Source organism: Cryptomeria japonica, chromosome 2, assembly GCF_030272615.1.
Source record: "Cryptomeria japonica chromosome 2, Sugi_1.0, whole genome shotgun sequence".
In the NCBI taxonomy this organism is placed as follows: domain Eukaryota; kingdom Viridiplantae; phylum Streptophyta; class Pinopsida; order Cupressales; family Cupressaceae; genus Cryptomeria; species Cryptomeria japonica.
The window spans coordinates 531,501,210-531,524,946 of NC_081406.1; the positions used below are offsets into that span (position 1 = coordinate 531,501,210).

General features: G+C 34.8%; 1 protein-coding gene across 1 annotated transcript in view; it reads right to left on the reverse strand.

The window, feature by feature from the left end:
• Positions 1-718: 718 nt before the first annotated feature.
• LOC131865151 (uncharacterized) overlaps positions 719-23,737 on the reverse strand; it is a 63,986-nt gene continuing 40,967 nt past the window's right edge. The window contains exons 3-6 of the mRNA XM_059215315.1: positions 14,578-14,723; positions 1,746-2,021; positions 1,028-1,625; positions 719-937 (exon numbers count right to left, since the gene is read on the reverse strand). Of these exons, the coding sequence (XP_059071298.1) occupies positions 719-937; positions 1,028-1,625; positions 1,746-2,021; positions 14,578-14,723 (1,239 nt within the window). The remainder of the gene's footprint in view (positions 938-1,027; positions 1,626-1,745; positions 2,022-14,577; positions 14,724-23,737) is intronic.

A 23,737-nucleotide genomic window follows, 5' to 3' on the forward strand; every position in this document is an offset into this window, starting at 1 on the left:
CATTACATAACATGGACCCAATTAAAGTTCCCAAACAATCACATCCACCAGAAATCACACCAAGATCAACCACAACACGCTACACCGTCAGAAATACCACATAACACGAAAATCAATACTAGTTTACAAAAACCACTAAAAACTTACACAACGATCAATGTGGATCACCAAAAAAAATAGGACATGACTAGGAAACACCAACAAGCATGTTAGAATCATCACCAATAGCTTCACCAACTCCACTTATCAAATCTTCATCGATCAACATCAGGAAGCTCAAGAACACAACCAATCAACAATTGTCAAGAAGAAAGATAACTTACGGGGCACCAAATCATGAACCATATGAAATGAAGATAGACAAGATCATCCCAAACAATATCCCAAAACCTCAACACAAGATTTGATCACATCGAATTATACTAGAGGAAATATCGAATCCTACAAAGCAGTGATCAACATAACCAAACTACAAAACCGGATCAGAAGATCTTCCCAAACTCACCAGAATAAACCACAGGAATATGTTGATATCAATGACAATAACATATCCTAGCAGCAACAATGAACAACTATATCCAACAACTCCAACAATCTCCCCCTTTGGCATTGATGGCAACATATGAATGTGAAAAATAGTCAATGCAAAGAAAGAAGATATCACCAACAAACTCGCCCTAAGATCAAGATAGATATCACAGGTATCTTCACTAGCAATCTACTTCTCTTTATCATGAATAGTGGCTCTTGCCATGATCACCGATGCATTTTTATCCTTTTCTTCCCCTTTATCTTTCTCAGCAACAACACTAGCATTTGTGTCACTCTTTGCTACATCAACTTCTTTTGTAGCTTTCTCATCTGCCCTCTTCTCATCAGCAATCTCCTTGGCTGCTTCCTCTGAGTACACTTCAATAATAAGAGAGTCTTTCACCAACTAATTATCAGTGGTGTCATCTTTGATTTCTATTGGATCAATCTGTACAGGTGGCTGATCATGAGAAAATTTTGTATGAACATGAATTACCAGAGGAGAAGTATCTTTTCTTGATTGTCCTTTCGGTTGGGAGTCATCCTTCTTCGGATTGACCTGATAGTCATTTTCTTTCAAAATTTTCTTTAGAATACCCTTTGTATCTTTAACTACTTTGTCGATTCTTCCAAATATTATTTTATTTACTCTGTGTCTACTTTGGAAGTTTTCCTTAGCAAGTACCAAAATTCTTTGTATTTCATCTTTTGTTACATCAAGACAAAACTTTACTAAGGTATATTCTTTTAACCTTTCATCTTCTAAACTAGCTATGTGTCTTTGGGCATCTAAACTATCATATAACTCTTTTGGGATCATGGATGACCGTTCAATCAATGCTTTACTAAAAGAGTTCATATAATGTACAACTGCTTCCTCAATAGCTCTCCAATATTTTTCATTAGAATTCTCATAATATATAGAAAGGTTTGTCAAATTACCTTCTTTTACTATAGTGTCTATAATCTTTTGTAACAGAGGCACAATAGTGTAAGGACCTTCAAGCTTACTCGACTTGAGAGCTTTATCTATTTCTGATTTCTGCTTCTTGCTTGGTCTTGCTTTACCAAATGGCTCACCTTGAGTTCTAGGCCTTTTTGTAGGTTGAGCTTCATCGAATGAAGGCTTTCATACTACCCTAGCATATGTGGTAGTCTTATTCACCTCTTTAACTTCTTCCTCTAATTTGGTTTCCTCTTTTGTAGCCACATACTTTCTCATCGGCTTCTCCTTTCTCTTTTCTGCCCCATTGGTTGTTGTTGATTGAGATTTAGGTGGAGGAACTACCTTCTGTACATTGGAGGTAGGTGCAAACTTTCTCAGCTTGGCCTTAGCTTGCTTGGGAGGAGTGGGAACTGACTTATCTTGTTGCTTCACCATGTCTTCCTCCTTCAATATTTTTTTCTCTCGGGCCCTCTGTACATTTTCTCTTGTTATGCCCATTTGCTTTGCAAGTTGTTTAGCTTCCTTCCTCACCTTTCTCTTTCTTCTGGATTCAATGAACTATTTGTGCAGGCTTAAGTCCTTTTCTTTGAAGGTACAAAATCTTTCCTCCTCATCAACCAACTTATTGAGGAGCTGATATGCATATGTATCAAGAGTAATTTCTCTACCTCATAGCCCATTGGCAATATCCAGCTAGTCCTTGGCTCTACTGCTTCCACGTGACATTGATCCTTGTCCACCATGAAGCATATTGTGTTCTCATATTTCTCAACTATAGCCTTTGGAACTCTTTATCTGCCTTGCATCAGCTCCTGAAAGGTCTTGAAGTAACCCCATAAGGCAGATTTTTGTGCAACTGCGTCACCAACACCCTACAAACCTTCTTTTATTTGCATTGCCACTGATTTGTCATAAGCCCATTGACCCTTTCCAATTTTTGGAATCTCATTTAAGTAGTATAGTGCCAAACAAATGATCAAAGAACCATATCTAAATACATTCTTCTTGTCCTACTTGATCTTCTTAATATTGCTCATTAATTCATTTAGAAGCACTATGCATAGATCATACTTCTTACTTTCTTTAAGAATATGACATGCTGCATAAATTGCGGTACCAAATACAAAATTTTGCCTAATTGACTGATAAATTTAATAATCGATAACAATCGAAGCAAATCTTACATCACATTCCACTATATCACTTATGGTCATTGATCTTGTGGTCATGTTTTGAACTGGTTGCCTCCATTACGATGGTGTTCTTTACATTCCGGAGGGCAGGAACTTCACCGGTAGCATTCGGACAGGTCATCGCTGGAATATCCTGCCTTGTGATCTTATAATGTTTGTCTAGCCATAAGAATTCATCATGGAATTGGATTAGAACATACCTTACCCATTCGAGTTCATTGAATACCGAGAAATGAATGAACTGAATGAAACCCTTTTCCTCCAAATTCTTAAAATCTGATTTCAGATTGCCAAATCCATCAACCATGTGTTGTGCGTACAGGGATAGCATATATGAATTTCCTAATTCCTCAATATTGCAGTGAATGTAAGCCCTAACATCTTCATTGTGCAAAACTCCATACAACATAGAAGAAAATGCACCATTCAAATTGTCTTATACAGACTTAAATGGATGTTTCTTGAAAACTTAAAAATAGGCCTAACTCTTTCAGTGATATTAACAACAAGTGGAGTTGCAATGCCAGAAGATGATGCCATTTATAATTTAGGGTATGAACTAATTGCTTCGAGAATGGATAAATACCTTTTTGATCACAACCGGATGCAAGAAGTCTCTTTCAGATTGCTACAAGCTTGAATTTCGCTTTGGAATATCTTTCACTTTGCTGCTCTGCTCTTCTCTCTCATTCACATTGTGAAGAATGAACTATTGAAATACCTTTTTATCCACTGAAAACCTAGTTTTTAGTTGTAATAAATGCACAATCCTAAAATTTTCCGGATACACTGTTTTTCATCATTTCATTCACCAAATTATTAGACCGCCATAAAATCTTACGGTTATCAAATGCATAACTGATCTCCATCATCTACAACCATCCTTGACCAGTTACAGATCTCCGCAAGGGTGTTCTAAATATCAACATGATAATTTGCCCCCAAGGCAAAAATGCCTTAGTTACTGGATGAGGTTCTAGCACCAGATTCAGGTGTGGAGCCATTTTACACATTTGAATCTTCCTTTTTCACCCACATCTTCTTATGCTAATCTTTGATCTCTTCAACTTTAGCTTTTCCTTTTTTATCTGATTTGTTCTTGTTCAACATAGCATTCTTGCTTTTGCAGTATCTTGCAATATGTCCAGGTTTGTTACATGCATGACAAACAACATTCCTTTGCATAGGCCTGAAGTTCATCTGATTTGGTCTCATCCTACATTGGTTAGATATATGTCCAAACATCCCACAAGCATAACATCTCCTTTTCTGAAAGTTATTTATCACTGTTCTACACATGTTTGACTTATGACCAAAGTTGTTGCATATGAAACATTGACCAGTAAAGGTAGAACCATTATTCATCGCTTTACTCATCATCCCATTATTCATCCTACTTTTTCATTGAATCGTCATATGACAAAATTTACCACAAATAAAACATTTACCATTGAATTTGTAGGCATTAGGTTGTCTTACCAGAGGTTTCTTGTCCTTCTTATAATTGCTTTGACCAAAATCAGAGGATTCTCCTTTCTCAAATCCAAGTCCTCACATGTCTTTCCCATGTCTCTGACTTTCCAGCATCTCATCCAACTGGGCTGAACTAGCTTTGAATTTTTCTTTGTACTCAATTGTAGTAGTCGGATCATCTCTCAGAATTATGATTTATCTTTCAAGTTCTTGTCCATTATTTTTTGTTTGTACTAGTTCAAGCTTCAACTGATCATTCTCATATGTTAGTTTGCAACATTCATTAGATTTTTCCTTCAGTGACCGAGTTAGGGTTTCTTCATTCTTCTTTTGGTCTTCAATTTCCTTTGTCAGCTTCATTACTATAGATTGCATCTCATTCTTCAAAATTGTATTCTCCCTAGCCAACTTTTCACATTCATCTATCTTGTCTTGTAGGACTTGATTGTCAACACTTTGTTCTTCTTTCTCCTTCAACTTATCCATCAACTCCTTTCTCTTTTCTCTAGAAGTACTCAATTGATATTTTCATTTCTCAATGAAATCTTCAGCTGCATTCAGGTTTCTTTTTAGGGAACTCGCTTCTTTTCTTGCTTCATCAAGATCTTCAAGTGCCACACTAAGTTGTCTCTGCAAACCGCAGTCCATTGATTCAATCTTTTGGATCTTCCTCAAGGTGTTAGGATTCCTCGGAGGAACTAGGCTTTGATACCAATTGTTTCAATCAATGAACACTGAGAGGGGGGGTGAATCAGTGTTCTACAATTTACTAATTTATTAAACTGATTCTTTAACCATCGAATGAAAAAGAAGAAAATTGTAATGCAGAAACACGGTGCAAACAACCACACAACCATAACACCAATTTTTTTATGTGGAAAGTTATAAATGGAAAAACCAACCAAAGTGGGATTGAGTACTCACAATATTAATATACTATGGCCAATAGTAAACCAATATTACAAAAGTGGAATGCACTTGCATTCAGGCTCACTGCTCAATTATAATACAGGGTTGTAACCCCGAAGGAAGGCTCACTGCCTTATAGGCTAATACAAAATGACTACAATGGTATCTGAATTGAAGTACAACATCTATCTATGCCAAAATACAGTTCCGGTTATCTCAAAATGATCTACTACCAATGCTTTGAGAAACTGCTATGTTTTGCTCTGCTGCCAAATACTGGATCACCAAAACTCAAGATGTGCACGTGAAATTGTGCTCTATCACACCTAAAATGATTTCTCTCACACCATACACAAATCAAATCATCATCCAAGTCAATATTATATATCTGCACCACCAAAATGGATCTCCAACAAGTCAGCTTCACAAAACTCCAAAATATGAAACATATAGTCTCATGTCGGCTCAATCCACCACAAATCCATATACCGGACCTAAAAAATGTGATCACAATCTTCACACACGATGACACAAACTCCTTGAATGCAACACTAATCACCAAAATCATTCCTTTAGTTCCGCAATACACATTACCCAGCTTGTCCATACAATAGATCTGCTTTTCTAGAATAATGGGATACCAGACCAAGAATCATGCACTAGAATCAACATCAGAGGCTAGAATTACAAGATGATCTGCCTTAAACAACCAATCGATCATCCCAATCATTGCAACCAAAACTGCATCACCGAAAATGAGTTGTGCTCACAAAATCTATACACTTCATTCATACTCTGTCGGAATAATACCTAAAGTCAATATGACTTTCAGTAGATTAAATCTATAGGTACCGGATAGGATTACTAAGCTGAGTTGCCATCAATGACAACCCTTAAGTAATATCCATGCATCTAACATCACTGGAACAATGTCTCTTGCCAACAGTAAATAGGTGTTAACTTGTCACTATTTGAGAAAAATCCTTATTCACCAATATAGATTATGACATTTTTCTATTGATATCTCATATTCCTAACATGTCTACTCTAGTCACTTTTGTAATTTAACCATGTTGTAACTTGGATATGATTTTTCACTCATGTTTTATTGTGTTTCATTAAAGAGATTGACTATTTTAAATTTTAGAAACTATTATATTGAACATCTTCTATAGTGCTTATTCGTTCTACATGCTATAAATTATAATTGAGTCCCAATTTGATATCATTACATAATTATGAAGAATAATATTTATTTCTATATTATGAAATGACATGTCATAATATAAACCTGTAGAGTCAAAAATTGCATACCTCTTCACAATTCCACCTACATTTTTGTATTCACTTTAATGTCCATCCTCCTAGCATTTGAGTAGGTTCATTTTAGCCCTTACATCAACCTTTTCCCTCTTAGGATTCTCAAGACAAATTTTCAACAACTATCCTTTGGCTTCTGTTTTGCATTAATAGTGTGTTTCTCTTGCTACTCGTCTTTTTTAGGGTGATTTGTCTAGACACTATCATGCCACATGAACATCCACACATCACACACTCGTCCTGCAACATCTCAACATTCAAATATCGATTTTGAGTGTTTTGACAATCGTCACTTTCCCAGGTCGGTGGAAATGACTCAAAATCTTCTAAACGGTTTGCCATCCTCTTCTTTCCCTCCTATTCTCTCTTTTAAATATATCCTTTCAATCCATGCAAACTCTCTAGCTCTCTAGAATTTTTTGGTTATTTCAACAATGTCTAATGCTTTCTCAATTGTCAAAACTCTCTCTCTCTCTCTCTCTCTCTCTCTCTCTCTCTCTCTCTCTCTCTACAGCTATGTCTAACTTGTCACAATGTACTCTTTGTATCTCTCTTGGCTCTCTCAAGCTTTGCTGGTAATATATTTGTATCTCTCTTGTGTCTTTGAGAATCTTTGGATTTATCACATCCCCTATTTATTTGATCATTTATCATTCTATCTATATATATTTTGATCTATCTATCTATTTGGTTGTTTGTGTAGGTGGAAACACCAAAGTGGGGGTTTGACTGAGGCAAACCCCTATACAACCCCAACATCTTTCCTCTTCTTCATGTGTGTAGGTTTTGTGAAGGCATTCAACCACATGGAGATTTGCAGTATATATTTGTTATTCATTTATTTTATTTAAATCTTTATTATAATTCTTTGTATCCCTATTGCATAGTATTTGTTGGTATATTTCTTATTCTAGGTTTTGCAAGTTCTTTGAAACATAGAGTTGGGTTTTCTCTATTTTCTAAGTTTTTTGTTTGCAGTCCATACGAGACTACAGTGTGTCACACTAGCATCCTTGATTGAGATGCTTAGATTTAGACCGAAGACTCTCTATCACATGCTCTTTCCATTTCTATAATTGGATATCTTCACTAGTTCACTAGTTAGAGATATTTGAATGTATGTTGTGGAGTTGGCTCTCAAGGGAACATAGTTCTTCCCTTTGTAGGGTCACTTTTACACCACTACAAGACCAACATAAATCAACCTATTTATCCAATTCATCTACATAGATGGATACAAACCATAGAAATATTCTCACAATAGCTATCATCCCCTTGCCTCTTATTTGTTATCTATTTTATTGTCTTAAATTATATGTCAAGGATAAGTGAAACACTTTCCATGAAAAAAATATAATCATATATCCATCAATGAAATCTTCTATATTTTTCATAGCCATCTTCATCATTTTAGTTGCATGTTTGAATATCTCACATGAGACCTTTAGATTGATTTTTTTTCCTCTATTAATGAATTTTTTTACAACATGTGACATGTTTCTTGTACCCCAATGCCTATTTCTATAATTATTTGAGTAAGAACTATACTATATGCACATGTGGCCAAATTATTAGGGTTTTTAATATTTGCAAGCTACATCAACATTTGATGTTCTAAATTTTTTTGTACTTTAGTTGCATACTTGATAATGTACTTGATTACAACATGTTTGAAAAGAATAGGTTTTCAATCTATATGTTCTCTCCAAATATATTGAATGTAGAAATTGTGTGTGTTTACTCTGTCATTATTATTTGCATGCTTAAACTTTTTTTTTCACATTTGTCTAAGTCTTGATATAACTTAGATCTTTTAAGATTTAACATGGTCATAGAGAATTATACCTATAATTAATAATAATACATTTTAATTCTTTGAAATCATATTATATTTAATTTATATAGAATGTTTTAATGAGTGAACCTCTTATCTACAAATCATTCATTATCTTTTCTTATGTAGACATGAACCTTCGAGCTATATATTGTATGCCATTATACACAATCTAGGATTGCTTCAAAGTCATGTTTTGTATCTACTTGTGTAAATTATCTTGTATTTGGAGGCGCATGTATATTATATAAAATTTTGTAATTTTTATCATTCAAAATATAAAAGAATTAATTGTTTGCATTGAAGCACAAATTTCATACATATGAAATACAAATTAAAAAAATAATAAAAGCATACTTATATATTACATTGATGAAAATCTTCTACAGGATTCCATGTGTAAAGAATATGATGAAAGTATTTATCCATATTTTTTTGTTCCTAATCATTTGTCCAATCAAGATTGTTTATATTTGGTTCCCCATCAAACCATACGAATCTATGTATATGTGGTGGGTAATGAATATCCTAGACAACTGAGAGGAGGGGTGAATTAGTTTTACCAATAATAATCTTTTAATTGATCCACAAAAACAAATCGGTAAAAAAACTTCTAACCATAAACATATATAAGCATGAAAGAACACACACAAGAACACCAGATATACGTGGAAAACCCAAGAAGGGAAAAACTACAGAGAATACTATTTTTCAATTATGAAACACTTGTTAGGGTGACACCGGTTAAGGTGATTTTTACAAAGGGTGACTCATTGCTAGAATGCTCACTGCAAGTGGGTTCACTGCCCAGCTACAACCACTAGAAAAAGAAGGGCTCACTATCTAGAAGAAGAAGAAAGAAAAAGAAATAATCCACCATTGAAGCACAACTACCACAACATTGCAATGCCAGAAGAAACCTTTGGTTCACTACCTTTGGTATCGAACAACAACATCACACAATATCATCTCTATCACAACTCTTCACAAATTTCCACACATTCATAGAAAATAGATCTTCCTTTTCAATCCACTAGCTTCCATTACATTTTCACATAATAATGATCCTTAATGTATACTGATCTCTTGAATTAAGAATCTCTCCAAGTCACCTAGGAAACAATTTACCAAAAAATAATTTGAAATAGGCCTACACTAAATATTCTTGTGGTGGAAAGGAATTAGAACTGGACCGCACCACAACATTGATCAAAACAACACGTTATCCATATGCCACAAATACTGGAGCAAAAAAATAGAATCATTCAAGGTCAATAGGACCTGAAATGCATATCAACTACCATGACTCTGGAGCTCATCATCACATGCCAAATTAGATTATCAAAGATAAATACATGAATAAGATAAATATGAAATCTTGTTATTAAAACTAGAAATGCAGAAACTGGAAATGCAAACTCTGCCAGAAAACATCATCATTACTACATAGATTTTCGAAGCACAACTTCTAGACAAGCAAAACATAAGAATAACATCTCAAGGCAATATCCAACAACATGCCAACACATCCTGAACACATCTGCAATATAGAAAAAATGCAAAGAAAAAGTTAAACACTGAATCACAAAATCAATGCATTGACATCAATGACAACCATACCAATATACCATCAACTTCATATTTGCAACAATCTCCCCCTTTGTCATTGATGGAAACATTCATCAATGACAAAATCAAATCTTATCTTCTCAATAACTCCCTCTTAGAAAAAAAATGACTATATTTCTCCCCATTTGACATCAAAGGCAAAGGTAAGCAACAACACAACTCCTACTAAGAGGAAGCCCCAAAACATTAGTCCATACTAAAATATACTTGAAGTTCCCTGGACTAATGCATTGCCAAAAATGCACTATTTCAAACTAGGAAGGGATAATACCCCAACTTCTGCTAGAGATACTCAAAGGTATCTCTACAAAAAGCCTTTGTAAAGATATCTACAACTTGTTCTTTTGTAGGAATATATTCTAGCTTCACTTCATTATCCAACACCTTCTCCCTCAAGAAATGATACCGAATAGAGATATGCTTTGTTCTAGAATGCAGTCCCAAATTCTTAGAGAAATTTATTGCACTTGTATTATCACACATGATTGAGATCGGTTCATCAAACATCACACCAATATCTTTCAATGTTTGTTTCATCCAAAGTATCTGAGTGCAACATGATGCAGTTGCAATGTACTCAACTTCTATAGTTGATAAAGCACATAATCCTTCTTTTTAATTAACCATACAACTAACTGAGAGTCAAGGAAAAATGCTCCACCACTAGTACTCTTTTTGTCATCAATGTTCACTTCCTACCCAAGCTACATCAGTATAAGCTTTTAGAGTAAAATTTGATCCTTTGGTACACCACAATCCAAAATCTTACGTAACTGTCAAGTATCTCAAAAAATTGTCTTTGCTGCAACAATATGTGACTTTCATATCTTGTTGAAGTCTAGCTACAAGACAAACAACATATATGATATCTAGTTTGGTAGCAATAAGGTATAACAGTCCTCTAATCATTGATCTATACTTGCTTGCATCAGTCTTCAGAGATTTATCATCATTAGTCAACTTGCAACCTGTTGTCATAAGAGTACATATCGGTTTAGAATTTTCCAATCCAAAGTTTTTCAACAACTCTCTAACATACTTTGACTGAGAAATAAAAATACCTTTATTGTTATGATTTACTTACAATTTAAGAAAGAAATTATGTTGGCATATGTGCAGAGTATGTTGACATGATGATATTGTGTTGTCATTGATGTCAATATGCTGAAGAGTGAACCGATTTATTGAAGTTTATCAACTGGCAAAGTGAACCAGTATGCTGTTGAGAACCGGTATATGTGAAATAGTGAACCGGTATGTTTGTTCAGGTGAACAGGTATATGGAATTTTTTCTATCAAGGTTTAATATAGTATGACTATTGGTTGGTAGTCTCAGCTTTAGGGTTTCCGGTTGAAGTGTTTCGAGCCTATGTGATTCAATCGATGGCATTATGTCATGAGTTAGCAGTGTAATGGAGATCAGATTGTGTTACCACGTCAGCCTCGTGCACATGAAGGATCTTGCATGAAGGAGATTGATCCTATCTACCTCAGGAATGTGCGAAGACTCTGCAAACGGTGGAGAATGCATGATGGGTTATCGCCTCCATGAAGCGGTGAAGAATGAACAATGGAGAATGTCTTGAGATCTATTCAAGACTGTTGTATTCAAATGCAAAGTGTTCAATGGTCAGGATTGAACTGACTGAATTGCTCAACCTAAATGTTTAGGGTTTAGGGTTTATGTTACCGATCTATCTGTTTCCTATAAGGTCGATGTTGTGTCTCATGTTGAAGTGTTGGCAAATGTTGTGTGTGTATCTAAGTGTAGAGATACATGATTCTTGCTAGACCAAATAAGAGAATTGATTCCTACAAAGTGTGTGTGCAGAAGGAAGGAACTAAAGTGGATCTGCATTGGCATTGAGTGCTATTACCAGATCATTGTAATACCTGTTGATCTTTAACCACTTCAACAGTTGGAAAATCCCCTAACAGGGTAGCTTTAACCAGCTTGCTGTAAATCCTTTAACAGGGTAACTCAAAGCCATTGAGTTCATAAAATCCTCTAACAAGGTAACCTTTAACAGGGTTTAACCCTTAACCGGGTATTCTAGCCATCCCTTAACCAAGTGATCCCTAACAGGATCAGTTCCTAACAGAACCTGTTGTAACAATTTTTAATCGGACTAGGCTTCTAACAGAGTGGACTTATAAAGAGTTCAAAAATAGCTTGTGGGTATTCATCCCCACGTGGTTTTTCCTAGTTAGGTTTCCACGTGAAAAATATGTGTGTCATATGTGATGTCTTTTTCATGTGATGCTTTGTTGTTTTCTGTCAAGAGGTGAATCATGTTGATCTAGCAAGTTATTATATTTCTGATGATAGATTACCTGTTTATGCACAAGGATAATATGGAGATGAGGGTGTAGGTTGTGTGGTAAGCTAAGTGTTTTTAGTTTATATCTTTCACAGTCTCATTGTGCTTAACCGGTAGTAATTTGGTTTATGACTGGTGTTAGTGATTGTCAGTCAAGTTCACTGTTTGCAGTCAAACCAGTTCAGGAAAAGTGTTTGTACCTGTACTAATTCACCCCCCCCTCTTAGTACCGGTTTGGTACTCACTGTTCATCATTGTGTTATCAAATTCAACTCACCAATCATAGACATTTCAAATTCCTTTTGCATCTCACCAACAAAATTATTGCATATGTCACCATTTCCTCCAAAATTTATGTCATCCAGATATACAACAACAATTAGGATCTTTTCTAATTCAACTTTAAAGTAAAGATTACCATCAAGAGATCCCTTTTGAAATCCTTGATTCAACAAGTACTTGTCCAAATTTCCATACCATTATCTAGGTGCTTGCTTCAACACATACAATGCCTTCTTCAATCTTCAAACAACATCTAGATCATTTGACAACTTAAATCCTTCTGGTTGTTCAATCCAGACTTCTTCTTTCCATCCTCCATTAAAAAATGCCTTCACTGTTACAAGTGTGGTTGCGGTTGCACCAAAAGATCGACCTGTTAATGCCTGATACAACCACTAGACTTATAGAATCCACAAGAGGTGGTAAAGCCATGTCATAAACCCAAGAATTGTGCTGCACAACACCAAGAGACCAAGGCACACACCTTGCAACAATCCCCCCCTAGCGCAAGTGAGAGGTTTGAACTCGTGACCAAGCTCTGATACCATTTGTTACAAGTGTGGTTGGCATTGCTGTCAATGGGGGAGAATAAAGGTAAAAAATTTATAGTAGAAGATTGTAATTATATAACTATTTATCTAAGGGGGAGCCTTAGAAATTCTTTTGATCCGGTGTATAGCTTTTCCAACACTTACACATTTTCACGAGTGTTTCTATCAATGCCAATGGAGGATATTGTTGGCAATTGACACTCATTCGGTGGCTGTTGATGCTTGATTAATGGTTTAGAGTTGTCATTGATGACAACTCTTCTTGAGATTCCTATCCGGTAATCACGGATCTTGATATCCAGAAGTAGGCGTCAACCGGTAGCCAGTTAATCAGTATTTCAGGTTGAACAAAGCAGTTTTGGTCCGGAAGCTTTCCAATGATTGTGGTGTTATGAATCATGTATAGGATGATTGGGTCGACATAGAGACATCATTTTATCATTTTTTTAATGATCCACATTTATCTTTGGTGATCCAGTCAAGCCGATATATGACTACACGTTACATTAGCAGGCCGACTTGGTGAATGATATATTTTGCGATTGCAGATATATAAGATCGGTGCAAAAGATATTTTTTACGTATGGTATGATTGTATGCGAGCAATTGGTGATCGAGAATCCATTTTCACACAGTTTCACGTGCACATTCTTGATCCGATAGCTGGCTAAGACAAAAACAAAGCAGAAGATCAGAGGTGATACAGTCAGAGTATTTGGCACTTAACCGGAAGTCATCCAGGAATTGTTAGTTTCTATTTTAGGGTTCTTTCACTGTATTTCATCCTTGTAATTGATTAGTAAGGTAGTGAGCCTTCTGGGGTTGTAGCCCTTATTGTAATTGAGCAGCGAGATCTAGGCAGTGTGCCTGAATGTCTGTACATTCCCCCATCATGTAATATTGTTTTTCTACTGGCCATAGTGGAATAATATTGTGGGTTCAAATCCCATCGTGGTTTTTTTCCATTTGGGTTTCCACGTAAAAATCTTGGTGTTATGATTTTATGGTTGGTTATTTTATTTTTTTGCATTTCAGTTTTATGCTTATGCTTTCAGTGGCTTAAAGTTAAATTGGAAAATCAGATAATCGGTAGAACACTGATTCAACCCCCCCTCCTCAGTGTTCCTTGATTCCAACATTCACATCCATCTGATAAACTTTTAAATCTTTGCATGCTGCAAAAGCCAAAAACATCCTAATAGATTCCATTTAGGCAATAGGAGCATAAGTCTCTTCAAATTCAATTCCTTCAACCTAAGTGTAACCTTTGCATACCAATATATCTTTATATCTTACTATATGACCATCTTCATCCAACTTATTCTAGAGCAACCACTTTGTTCCAATAATATTCTTATCTATCGGTCTAGGGACTAATTCCCAAGTTTGATTATTCTCAATCTGATCTAACTCTTCCTTCATAGACTTCATCCAATTCTTATCATTACATGCTTCTTCAACTGTCTTTAGTTCAACTTCAGAAAGTAAACATGGCATAAATTTTTCTTCAACAACTTTACTTATTGTAATAACACCTCTGTTCTTATCTCATATGGTTTGATTTTCATAATGATTCTTTTGAACATACCTTAGGGTTTTAGATACAGTTGCCAGAGCAACCTGAGTTTCTTTTTGCTTATCTTCTTCTCTTCTCTTCCCCTCTTCTTTGCTTGCCGACTCATCAGATTCATATCTTGCTTGTATACCCGAGTCTTTAGAAGTATTTTCATCAACCTTCACATTTGTACTTTCAACAATTTTATTCAATATCTTGTTATCACATGTGTAAGCCTTGCTCTTTGTAGAATATCCTAGGAATATGCCTTCATCTGCTCTGCTATCAAACTTTCCAAGATTTCCTTCATCTCTTTGGATATAACATTTACTTCCAAAAACTTTGAATTACCTTACTAAGGGAATCCTTCCATGCCATAATTCATATGATGTTTTACCATACTTCTTTTTGAATAAAACTCTATTATGGGTATATACATCAATATGTATTGCTTCTCTCCAGTACAATTCTAGTAGGTTTGCTTCTTTGATAATAATTCTTGTTGCTTCTTGAATAGTCCTATTCATTCTTTCTACTACACCATTCTATTGAAGTTTCCTAGGAGCAGATAAATGTCTTCTAATTTCATATTTCTCATAAAAAGTATCAAAAATAAATTCTCCTCCTTTGTCCAATTTAAAGCATTTGATTCTTCTATCAACTTGATTTTAACTCTAGCTTTGAATATCTTAAAATTTTCTAATGCCTTTGATTGTTCTCTTAGAAATGAAACCCAAGTCATTCTAGAATGATCATCAATTAAGAGCATGAAATAACTCTTGCCTTGGAAACTCCTTGTTCTGGTTGAACCGACATGAGTATGTGTGAACCAAATCCAATAGTCTAGTAGAAGATTGTTCCTTTCTTTTGAGTGTTCCTTTTGTATTCTTTTTTCACTTGACATTCTTTGCAAACATTGTTATTTGGTTTTATCATCCTCAATAAATCTCTCACATCTCTTGTCAAACCAATCTTCACCAAATTATCAAAATTGATGCAACACATCCTCTGGTGCCATAGCCAACTTTTCAACCACCATCATACTTTTCAAGTTTTAAAAACTTATTTTTGTCATCAACCATATGATTTGAACATCCACTATCAATCAACCATTCATTTCTATCTCTTCTAACATGAAATGTTGATGCAATAGTTTCAACAACTTTAGACATCTCCTTATTATTTCTAGGTTTAGATTCATCTTTTTCAACATAGAACAAACAAGCACCATCTTCATTATCTGACTCATCATCTGAAATACTAGCATCATCTTTAACACAGTAGGCTTTCTTATTGAATTTTTATTTATTTTTCTTAAAATTTTGTTTTGATCCTCTCTCCAGATGTCTAGATGCATAATGACCAATCTTTCCACACTTAAAACATTTAAGGGGTAACATACCTTTATACTTTTCGGTTCCTCTCTTAAACTTTCTCACAAAGTTCACTTCCATTTCATCTAGGCTCTCATCATCTGAATCTTCATCCGCAACCTTTGATGATTTAAATATTTTCTCAAAATTTTCTTTGTCTTTATCAAACTTCCTCATCTCGAATGTTGTTAAGGTGCCATACAACTATCCTTTGGTGAATTTGGATGTATCATAAGTTTCTTCAATAGCTAAAACCTTATCACTGGAACATTCTGGTAAAGTCCTCATAATATTCTCTATCACATCCTTATCATCCAAGGTACCACCAAGATCTCTGATCTCATTCACTACACTATCAACCTTCTGAAAAATAACTTGTTATGTCTTCACCTTCTTCCATCCTTAGTTCTCATATCTTCCTTTAAGAATCTGCATCTTAGCTAGCTTAACTCTATCATTACCTTCATAGATGTTTTTCAATCTTTCCCAAACTTCATAAGCAGTATCCAATGCAACAACCTTCGCTAATTCAATTTTACATAGGGAACTAAAGATAACATACCTTGCTCCTTCATTCTCTTCATAGGCTTCAATCTCATCCAGGGTAGTAAGACTATTTTCCGACATCACATACTTTGTCTCCACAACTTTCCAAGTCTTGTAACTCAGAGAAATCAAGTGTCCTCTCATCTTCACTCTCAAAAAACTATAGTTGAATCCTTTAAAGGTTGGAATAGTCAATTTATGTGTCATCGGATCTTCCTCAAGCAGTTAGTCTCATTTTATAGGAACTAAAGCTCTGATACCAATTGATGAATATCCCAAACAATTGAGGGGGGGTGAATCAATTGTACCTGTTACCTATTTTTTCTAATAAGCTCAATCAGATAGAGCTTTTATGTTTTTTATGAATAGAAAGGTATATATTTTTTTGTATCACATTCATATGCATAAATATAGACAAAGAATATTATAATACCATAATTGAGAAAAGTAATCTTTATTGATAATTTAAATGGATAATGTCTCACACAAGTCGTGAGACTAATTCCTAGAATGCAAATAAAGGAAAAAGCTATGCATTTGTAGATGCAAGGAAAGATAAATGCACATATAAAGAAGGGCGATTCGTCATTGCCTAAATGATAAGCCCTAATTGAGTTGACTGGTTTCATCTTTAGTCTTTCGCTCGTCTTTTGTCCAACTATTGCTTCCTTTTTTCTCCTTTCCTACATCAAAGAGAGAGAATGTTGTTAGAGCAATGAGGGTCATCATTCATTATATGTGCATGCATATATAAACACACAATCTGATCCTCATATGCATTATAACAACTAGCATGTCATATAACTCGAACAAAATAAAGTGCCAGACCAAATCATCACAAAGAAATCATCGAGTTCACTGCTTTTACTAACTTGTTTGTTCACTGTGCAGATACAAGAAAAGTTAGGTTGCTATCTTGATTCACCAAATTGCAACATGTGGGTTTAAATGTGGCTCCCACAAGGGTTGAGCCCAACATGTTCTCCTTTTATGATGACATATTTTTTTAAGACAGTAATTGATATATGCTAAGAAAGATTGCAAGAAAAAGGGCAACATTCATTACAAGGAAAAAATAAAGTCCTTGTCAGGGTTTATGTAGTCATGATATAGTAAAGAGAAACTACTAGAGACACAGTAGTGTTGGCAACAATGCAACAAAATGAGAGGGGGGGTGAATAAGTTTTCTCAAAAACTTACTGCAACTTAAACCACATATCAGATCTGATAATTACAAGTTAAAGCATGAAGCATCACTACATCAATATCACATATAACACCAAGATTTCTGACATGGAAAAACCAGTTAAGGGAAAAACCATGGTGGGAACCTACCCACAATGAGATAATACCCTTTTAGGAGTAAATGAAATATTACAATGGGGAATGCACATGCATTCAGGTGCACTGCATAGAGATCACTACTTAAACAAGAGAAACCCAGAAAGGCTACAACCCTTAGGAAGGGCTCACTACCTTATAGGAAGTCTCACTAACTTACAAAACCATTTAGATAACAATTCGGATTACATGAACTGTGAAAATAGCATCTCCATATGCTTGAGTACAGTTTTGGTTGAGCTCACTATCAAATCTTCTCTTCGCACAACTTCCATGCTATTGAATGATTAATACAATATTCACACATAGCATGATACATCTCAATGATTATTACATTCATTTACACAAGTCATCAACCTATGAAATATAGGATGACCAAACCCTTAATACAAATTACAAAATAATAACCTCACACGCAACAACAATACATGTAGACCAAAAGAATGTCAGCTAAGACATAGTCTAGACCCAAATAAATATCACAAACGTGCAACACCTCCAACAATTATGCATCGATCATCCGCAACATGTTACAATTACGAAGAATATCGCATAACACAAAGAACATCACCGAACAAGAAAAATCTTCAATAACGCACACAATAATCAATGCAGACTATTAATATGCATAGAACACAATCTAGAAACATTCACAAGAAACATGAATTGCACCACGACAACCACAACAACTTGGATTACTAGAATCATCATCATCTCTCTACCAGAGCTCAAGAACACCAACATAACTGACTGTCAACCTGAAATATTTGCTTGTGGATTTTCAAATCATGAACCAATCAAACTGAGGACACACGTCAACATCCAGAATACATCCCACACATCCACAACTAAATATATTATAATTACAGAGCAATACAAAGCACAAACCAGATTACTGAATAATACAAACAATTGAATAACATCCTCAATACCATACCTCATAACTTGATCAAAACATAATGCAAACCTCTGCAAATGGGAATGAACCATCTACAAACAACATACCATAAACCCTTTAATCTGCATCAACTCATCTGCAACACACAGGCTAAAACAACTCATTTAATCTGACTACAACATTGGAATACATTGAAGAATATGTTGACATCAATGACAACACATCATTCCAACAAGTAGAAAGTTGCATTGATAATGATAAGAACAATGTCAAAAAGATAGTCGCATTCTTAGGGTTTCAATGTACATGCCACTACCCATAGTTGAGAGCATTCAAAGAAGGCCAAGACAATCATAAAGGAACATCATATTGATAGAGACAATCCCTATAGGAAGAGATGACAATATAAAGATTGTAGCCTAGAATACTTAGCCACTGTCAATATCTCATAAGGAGCAAATTATTTTTTGAGAAAAGCCACCATCAAAGACAAAGAGCAATCTGAAAGGAAGTATGAGGGTGACAATAGTCCCTCCATAACACCAATAAGTAGTCACAAAGGGTAGTAGCACCCCTTGAAGATTTCATGTTTCTTTGAGTATACACATTAGGAGTAGTCACAGTCATTGAGAAATCAAGAAAAGACACTTCAACAATGAAACATAGTAAAGATAGTTAGTGCTAGATGGACCAATGATAAAGGATATTTCTTTAGGTGCATCTCTCATATCATGAATAGTGGAAATACATAGAGCTAAGGAAAATTCAGAACCTCAAATCATGCTTAGAACAATAATGACATCACAATGCTTATCGATGTTCAAGTATTTTCAAAAGACAGTAATAGCATCTAACAAACCCTTTGTAGTAAGAAAAATATTAATGATCTAGTGATACAATAATAGTGAAAAGGGTAGGCATGAATAGTCTCAACCAAAATATCTCAGAGCATCCAAACAGTGAGCTAGAGCAGGAAAATCTTAGAGCCAAAGAATGATGAGATCACCACCATGTTACAGCTAAGAGGTCATAAAATTTCAGGCATAAGGCCATAAGACACCAAATAACTATCAAAGGATCACTAGAGCACCAATTAGACTTAGCCACAAACCCAAAGAAAGAGTATATGAGCAATTAAAACAACAATTAGGATTATAACTTCCAGGTTGTAATCATGAAGCTATCACAGTGCCAAATACCAAAATTGACATCTGTCATAATGGCTACAATAAGGTCATTGTTAGATGAAGACTATAAAGCAAAAGGTCTAAGACTGTGATAGAGGTTGACACAAAGTTAATAGCATGTTACCGTGGTTAGGCAACCTATAAAGAATAAAGGAAAATATAGCTATCAGGAGCCATCTTAGAGCAGATCTTAATGGAGGTATAAGGTACAAATAGTGATATATTATATGTCAAAACCCTAATGACAACCTAAAAAATAATAAATCAAATCAGTGAGCAGGGTTTTTGAATTTCAGAACAGTGATGTAAAAGGCATAGTAGGCAGTGATATAGATCAAATGCTATAATCCTTATAGATAGTCCATAGTTGCAAGAGCTTTCACTATCGAGATCATAGTCAAAGGACCTAAGAAAGATATAAATAGTGAAAGGGTAATACATCACCATATAAGTGACAATAGTAAGAAATGAGCCATTATATTCATCTACCCATATAAGGACACAGGGTTCTAGGATTCTAGATCAAATCAATGCAAAAGAAGTTAAAGGTCAAGCCTTGGTAATCCATTCATGGTAATAGGGGAATGCTTATCAGGAGAAATATTTCTAAATGTAGATATACAATCAACAATGTCTTCTAAATACTTTAGCACCTATTTGAGAGCATGGATATTTTCAAGCTTGCATCAACACCAAGGAGTAGTTGAGATAGGCCGAATACTACAATCATAGTTTGAATAGTGCCATTAAGATACAGGGAAGTAAGTTCTCATTCTTACAATGCAAAGTAGGAGCCTTGGGATTTTCAAAATAGTGAGAAATTTTTTAGTCATAGTCACTGTCAAAGGTTGTAATGAAAGGCCACACAAGCATGGTCACAAAGAAGGAAAGTTCAATGACAGTGCCAAGTAATGAAAGAGTAGTATAATTACAGCTAAATACAATCCCACTACTTTTGTTACAATTACAAGAGAAAGGACCTTTCATTTACTATGGCCATTAAAAGTGATGGCAAAGAGTTATGAGCATCCTTTGTGAAGACAAACCCCAAGGGCATTCGCTGATAAGGCACACTCATCATATAGTGAGCACATATATGAGAAAGCAATAAATGTAACCTTATCACTCAACATCACAAATAGTGGTAGCCATTTAAAAATGATAGCATCAATTTGAAAAGATAGTGGAAGCCACAAGAACAATCCCCATCAAGATTTGCAGGCATGAAGACAACCACCAAAATCAGAAGATACAAGCCATGTATTCAGTCAAGAATCCTTATGAACTCACAAAAATCCTTCATCAGAAAGAGTATAAATGTAACAGAGTAATCTTACCATACATTTCACTGTGAAAGTCTTCTGCAAATCATCAATAACAAAAAGGATGCAGAGATTTCAAACTCCAAAAGTGAAGGTTTCAGGCGGCTAGGGTTTCGATGGTGGCGGCACCCTAAAAGAAGCAACAAAAGAGTGAACGAATGAAATAAAGATGAAATGTTTTCATCTTTTCACTTTTTGTTTTAGGGTTTGGAAGCCCTAAAGATGCTGATAGAAGAAAGGCATTTTGCCTTTTGTTTTTTATAAAAAGAGATTTACTCATATAAAATATACCTAAGTTTTTATATGCCTTGTTGTCTTTTGCATATTTTAAAAGACCAAATCAACAAGTCTTAGGTTTTTTTCTGCATTTTAATCTCAAAATTGTAAATATTTATTAGGGTGATAATATAAATCACTTTAGTAAGTGTTATTTATTAATGCAAAGGGATGCGTTTCTTTTTGAAAACCATAATCTCATAGGAGGCTTAGTTAAGCTTTGATGCTTTTGCATGCATCTAGGAGGCAATTGAAGATGTTTGAAAACATGTGGAGTGAAATCAAGTGATTTGGTCACCTAATTGGGAGTTTAGCTTCAATCAAAGAGTCCAAGTGGTTGGAGTTTGAGCCAAGAAGGATTTTAAGGAACATAACTCCTTGTTTATTTTAGTTACATCCCTATTTTGGAGGGATTTTCAATTGCATATGACCCCTTGGAGTGGTTTGCAAATTGACAACTCTTTGTGCAGTTTTCTTTCAGTCACATGCCTAATTTTGAGGAGAGGTGACAACACATCATTTTTTTTGGAGCCAAAATTCAAAATTAAAATTTTTGGAGCCTTTTGTATAAGTATTTCTTCTTCTCTTAGTTCTCTTTAGTTCTGAGATGGTACCTACAGTGACAACAAATTTTTCAATCTTTGTAACTCATTTTCTTACGAGTTTAGCAGATTTTGTAATGCCAATACCTCTTGATTCTCAATAAAATAAGTTTATCTCCTTCTCAGATCTGTGTTGTTCAAGCATTATGAGTGAGTTCTTAGATTGAATTTTTGTGTTTTCCATGAAATCCTTCTTTTCAATTTTTTGCCTCAGTGTTTTGTTCAGGTGCAGCATGTTATAGTGCAGGACAGTAATTGTGTTTCTCCCGTTTGTTGAGTGTTTGTTATGAGAATATTATTGTTTTGTTTCAATCAAACTTCATTCATAGAAGCCTTTCAAATCAAATATTTATGCAAAAAATATTAGCCCGAGTTGTGAAAGTTTGTAGCTTCATTTATAGAGTCATCTTGTGAGGTTTAGAGGCAAGTTTAAATCATTTTTAGTTGGTGAATTACCTAATAGTTTAATTTTCAGTTTTTGCATATCCTTCTTACATTTTTCCCTATCAAAAGATATTAGTTTATGGATATCTAAAGGGAGCCAACCCATAATCTAGAGGTCTACTCTCATCATAGCATACCTACAACTTGAGAGTATTCCCATGTTGCACGGGATTGCAAATTTTCCATATTTTCATCGGGTGCAAATCTCTATGACAACAGTACCAATTATAATATTTTACTTAATACATAGAAATAGATCCGATAAACAAAATTCTAATCATAAACATATATAAGTATGAAAGAGCACACATAAGAACACCAAATATATGTGGAAAACCCAAGAAGGGAAAAACCATGGAGAATGCTATTTCTCAATTATGAAATACTTGTTAGGTTGACACTGGGTAAGGTGATTTTTACAAAGGGTTGCTCACTACTAGAGCTCTCATTATAGGTGGGCTCATTGCCCAACTACAATCCCCAAAAAAAGAAGGGCTCATTGCCCAGAAAAAGAAGAAAGTAAAAGAAAGAATCTCCTACTAAAGCACAATTGTCAAAATGTTGCGATGCTGGAAGAAACCTTTGACTCATTGCCTTTGATATGAAACAAGAACAAAACACAATCTCACTGCTCTACCACAACTCTTCACAACTTCATACACATTCACAAAAAATAGATCTTCCTTTTCAATCCACTAACTTCCATTATATTTTCACACAACAATCATCCTCAATTTATATTGATCTCTTGAATTAAGAATATCTCCAAGTTGACCAGAATTTTTTTTACCAAAACACAATTTGAAATAGGTCTATACTAAACATTCCCATGGTGGAAAGGAATGAGAAGTGGACCACACCACACCATTGATCAAAATAACACGTTATCCATACACCACAAATACCAGAGCAAGAAAAAAGAATTATACAAGATCAATCGGACCTAGAATGTGCATATCAACAACCACGAGTCTAGAGCTCATCATCATGTGCCAAATTAGAATATCAAAGATAAATACATGAATAACATAAATCTGAAATCTTGTTAATAAAACTGGAAACACGGAGAAACTCGGAGCTCTGCAAACTCTGCTAGAAAACATCATCATTAGTGCATAGACTTCTGGAGCACAACTTCCATACCACCAAAACACAAGAATAACATCTTAAGGAAATATCCAATGACATAACAATACATCCTGAA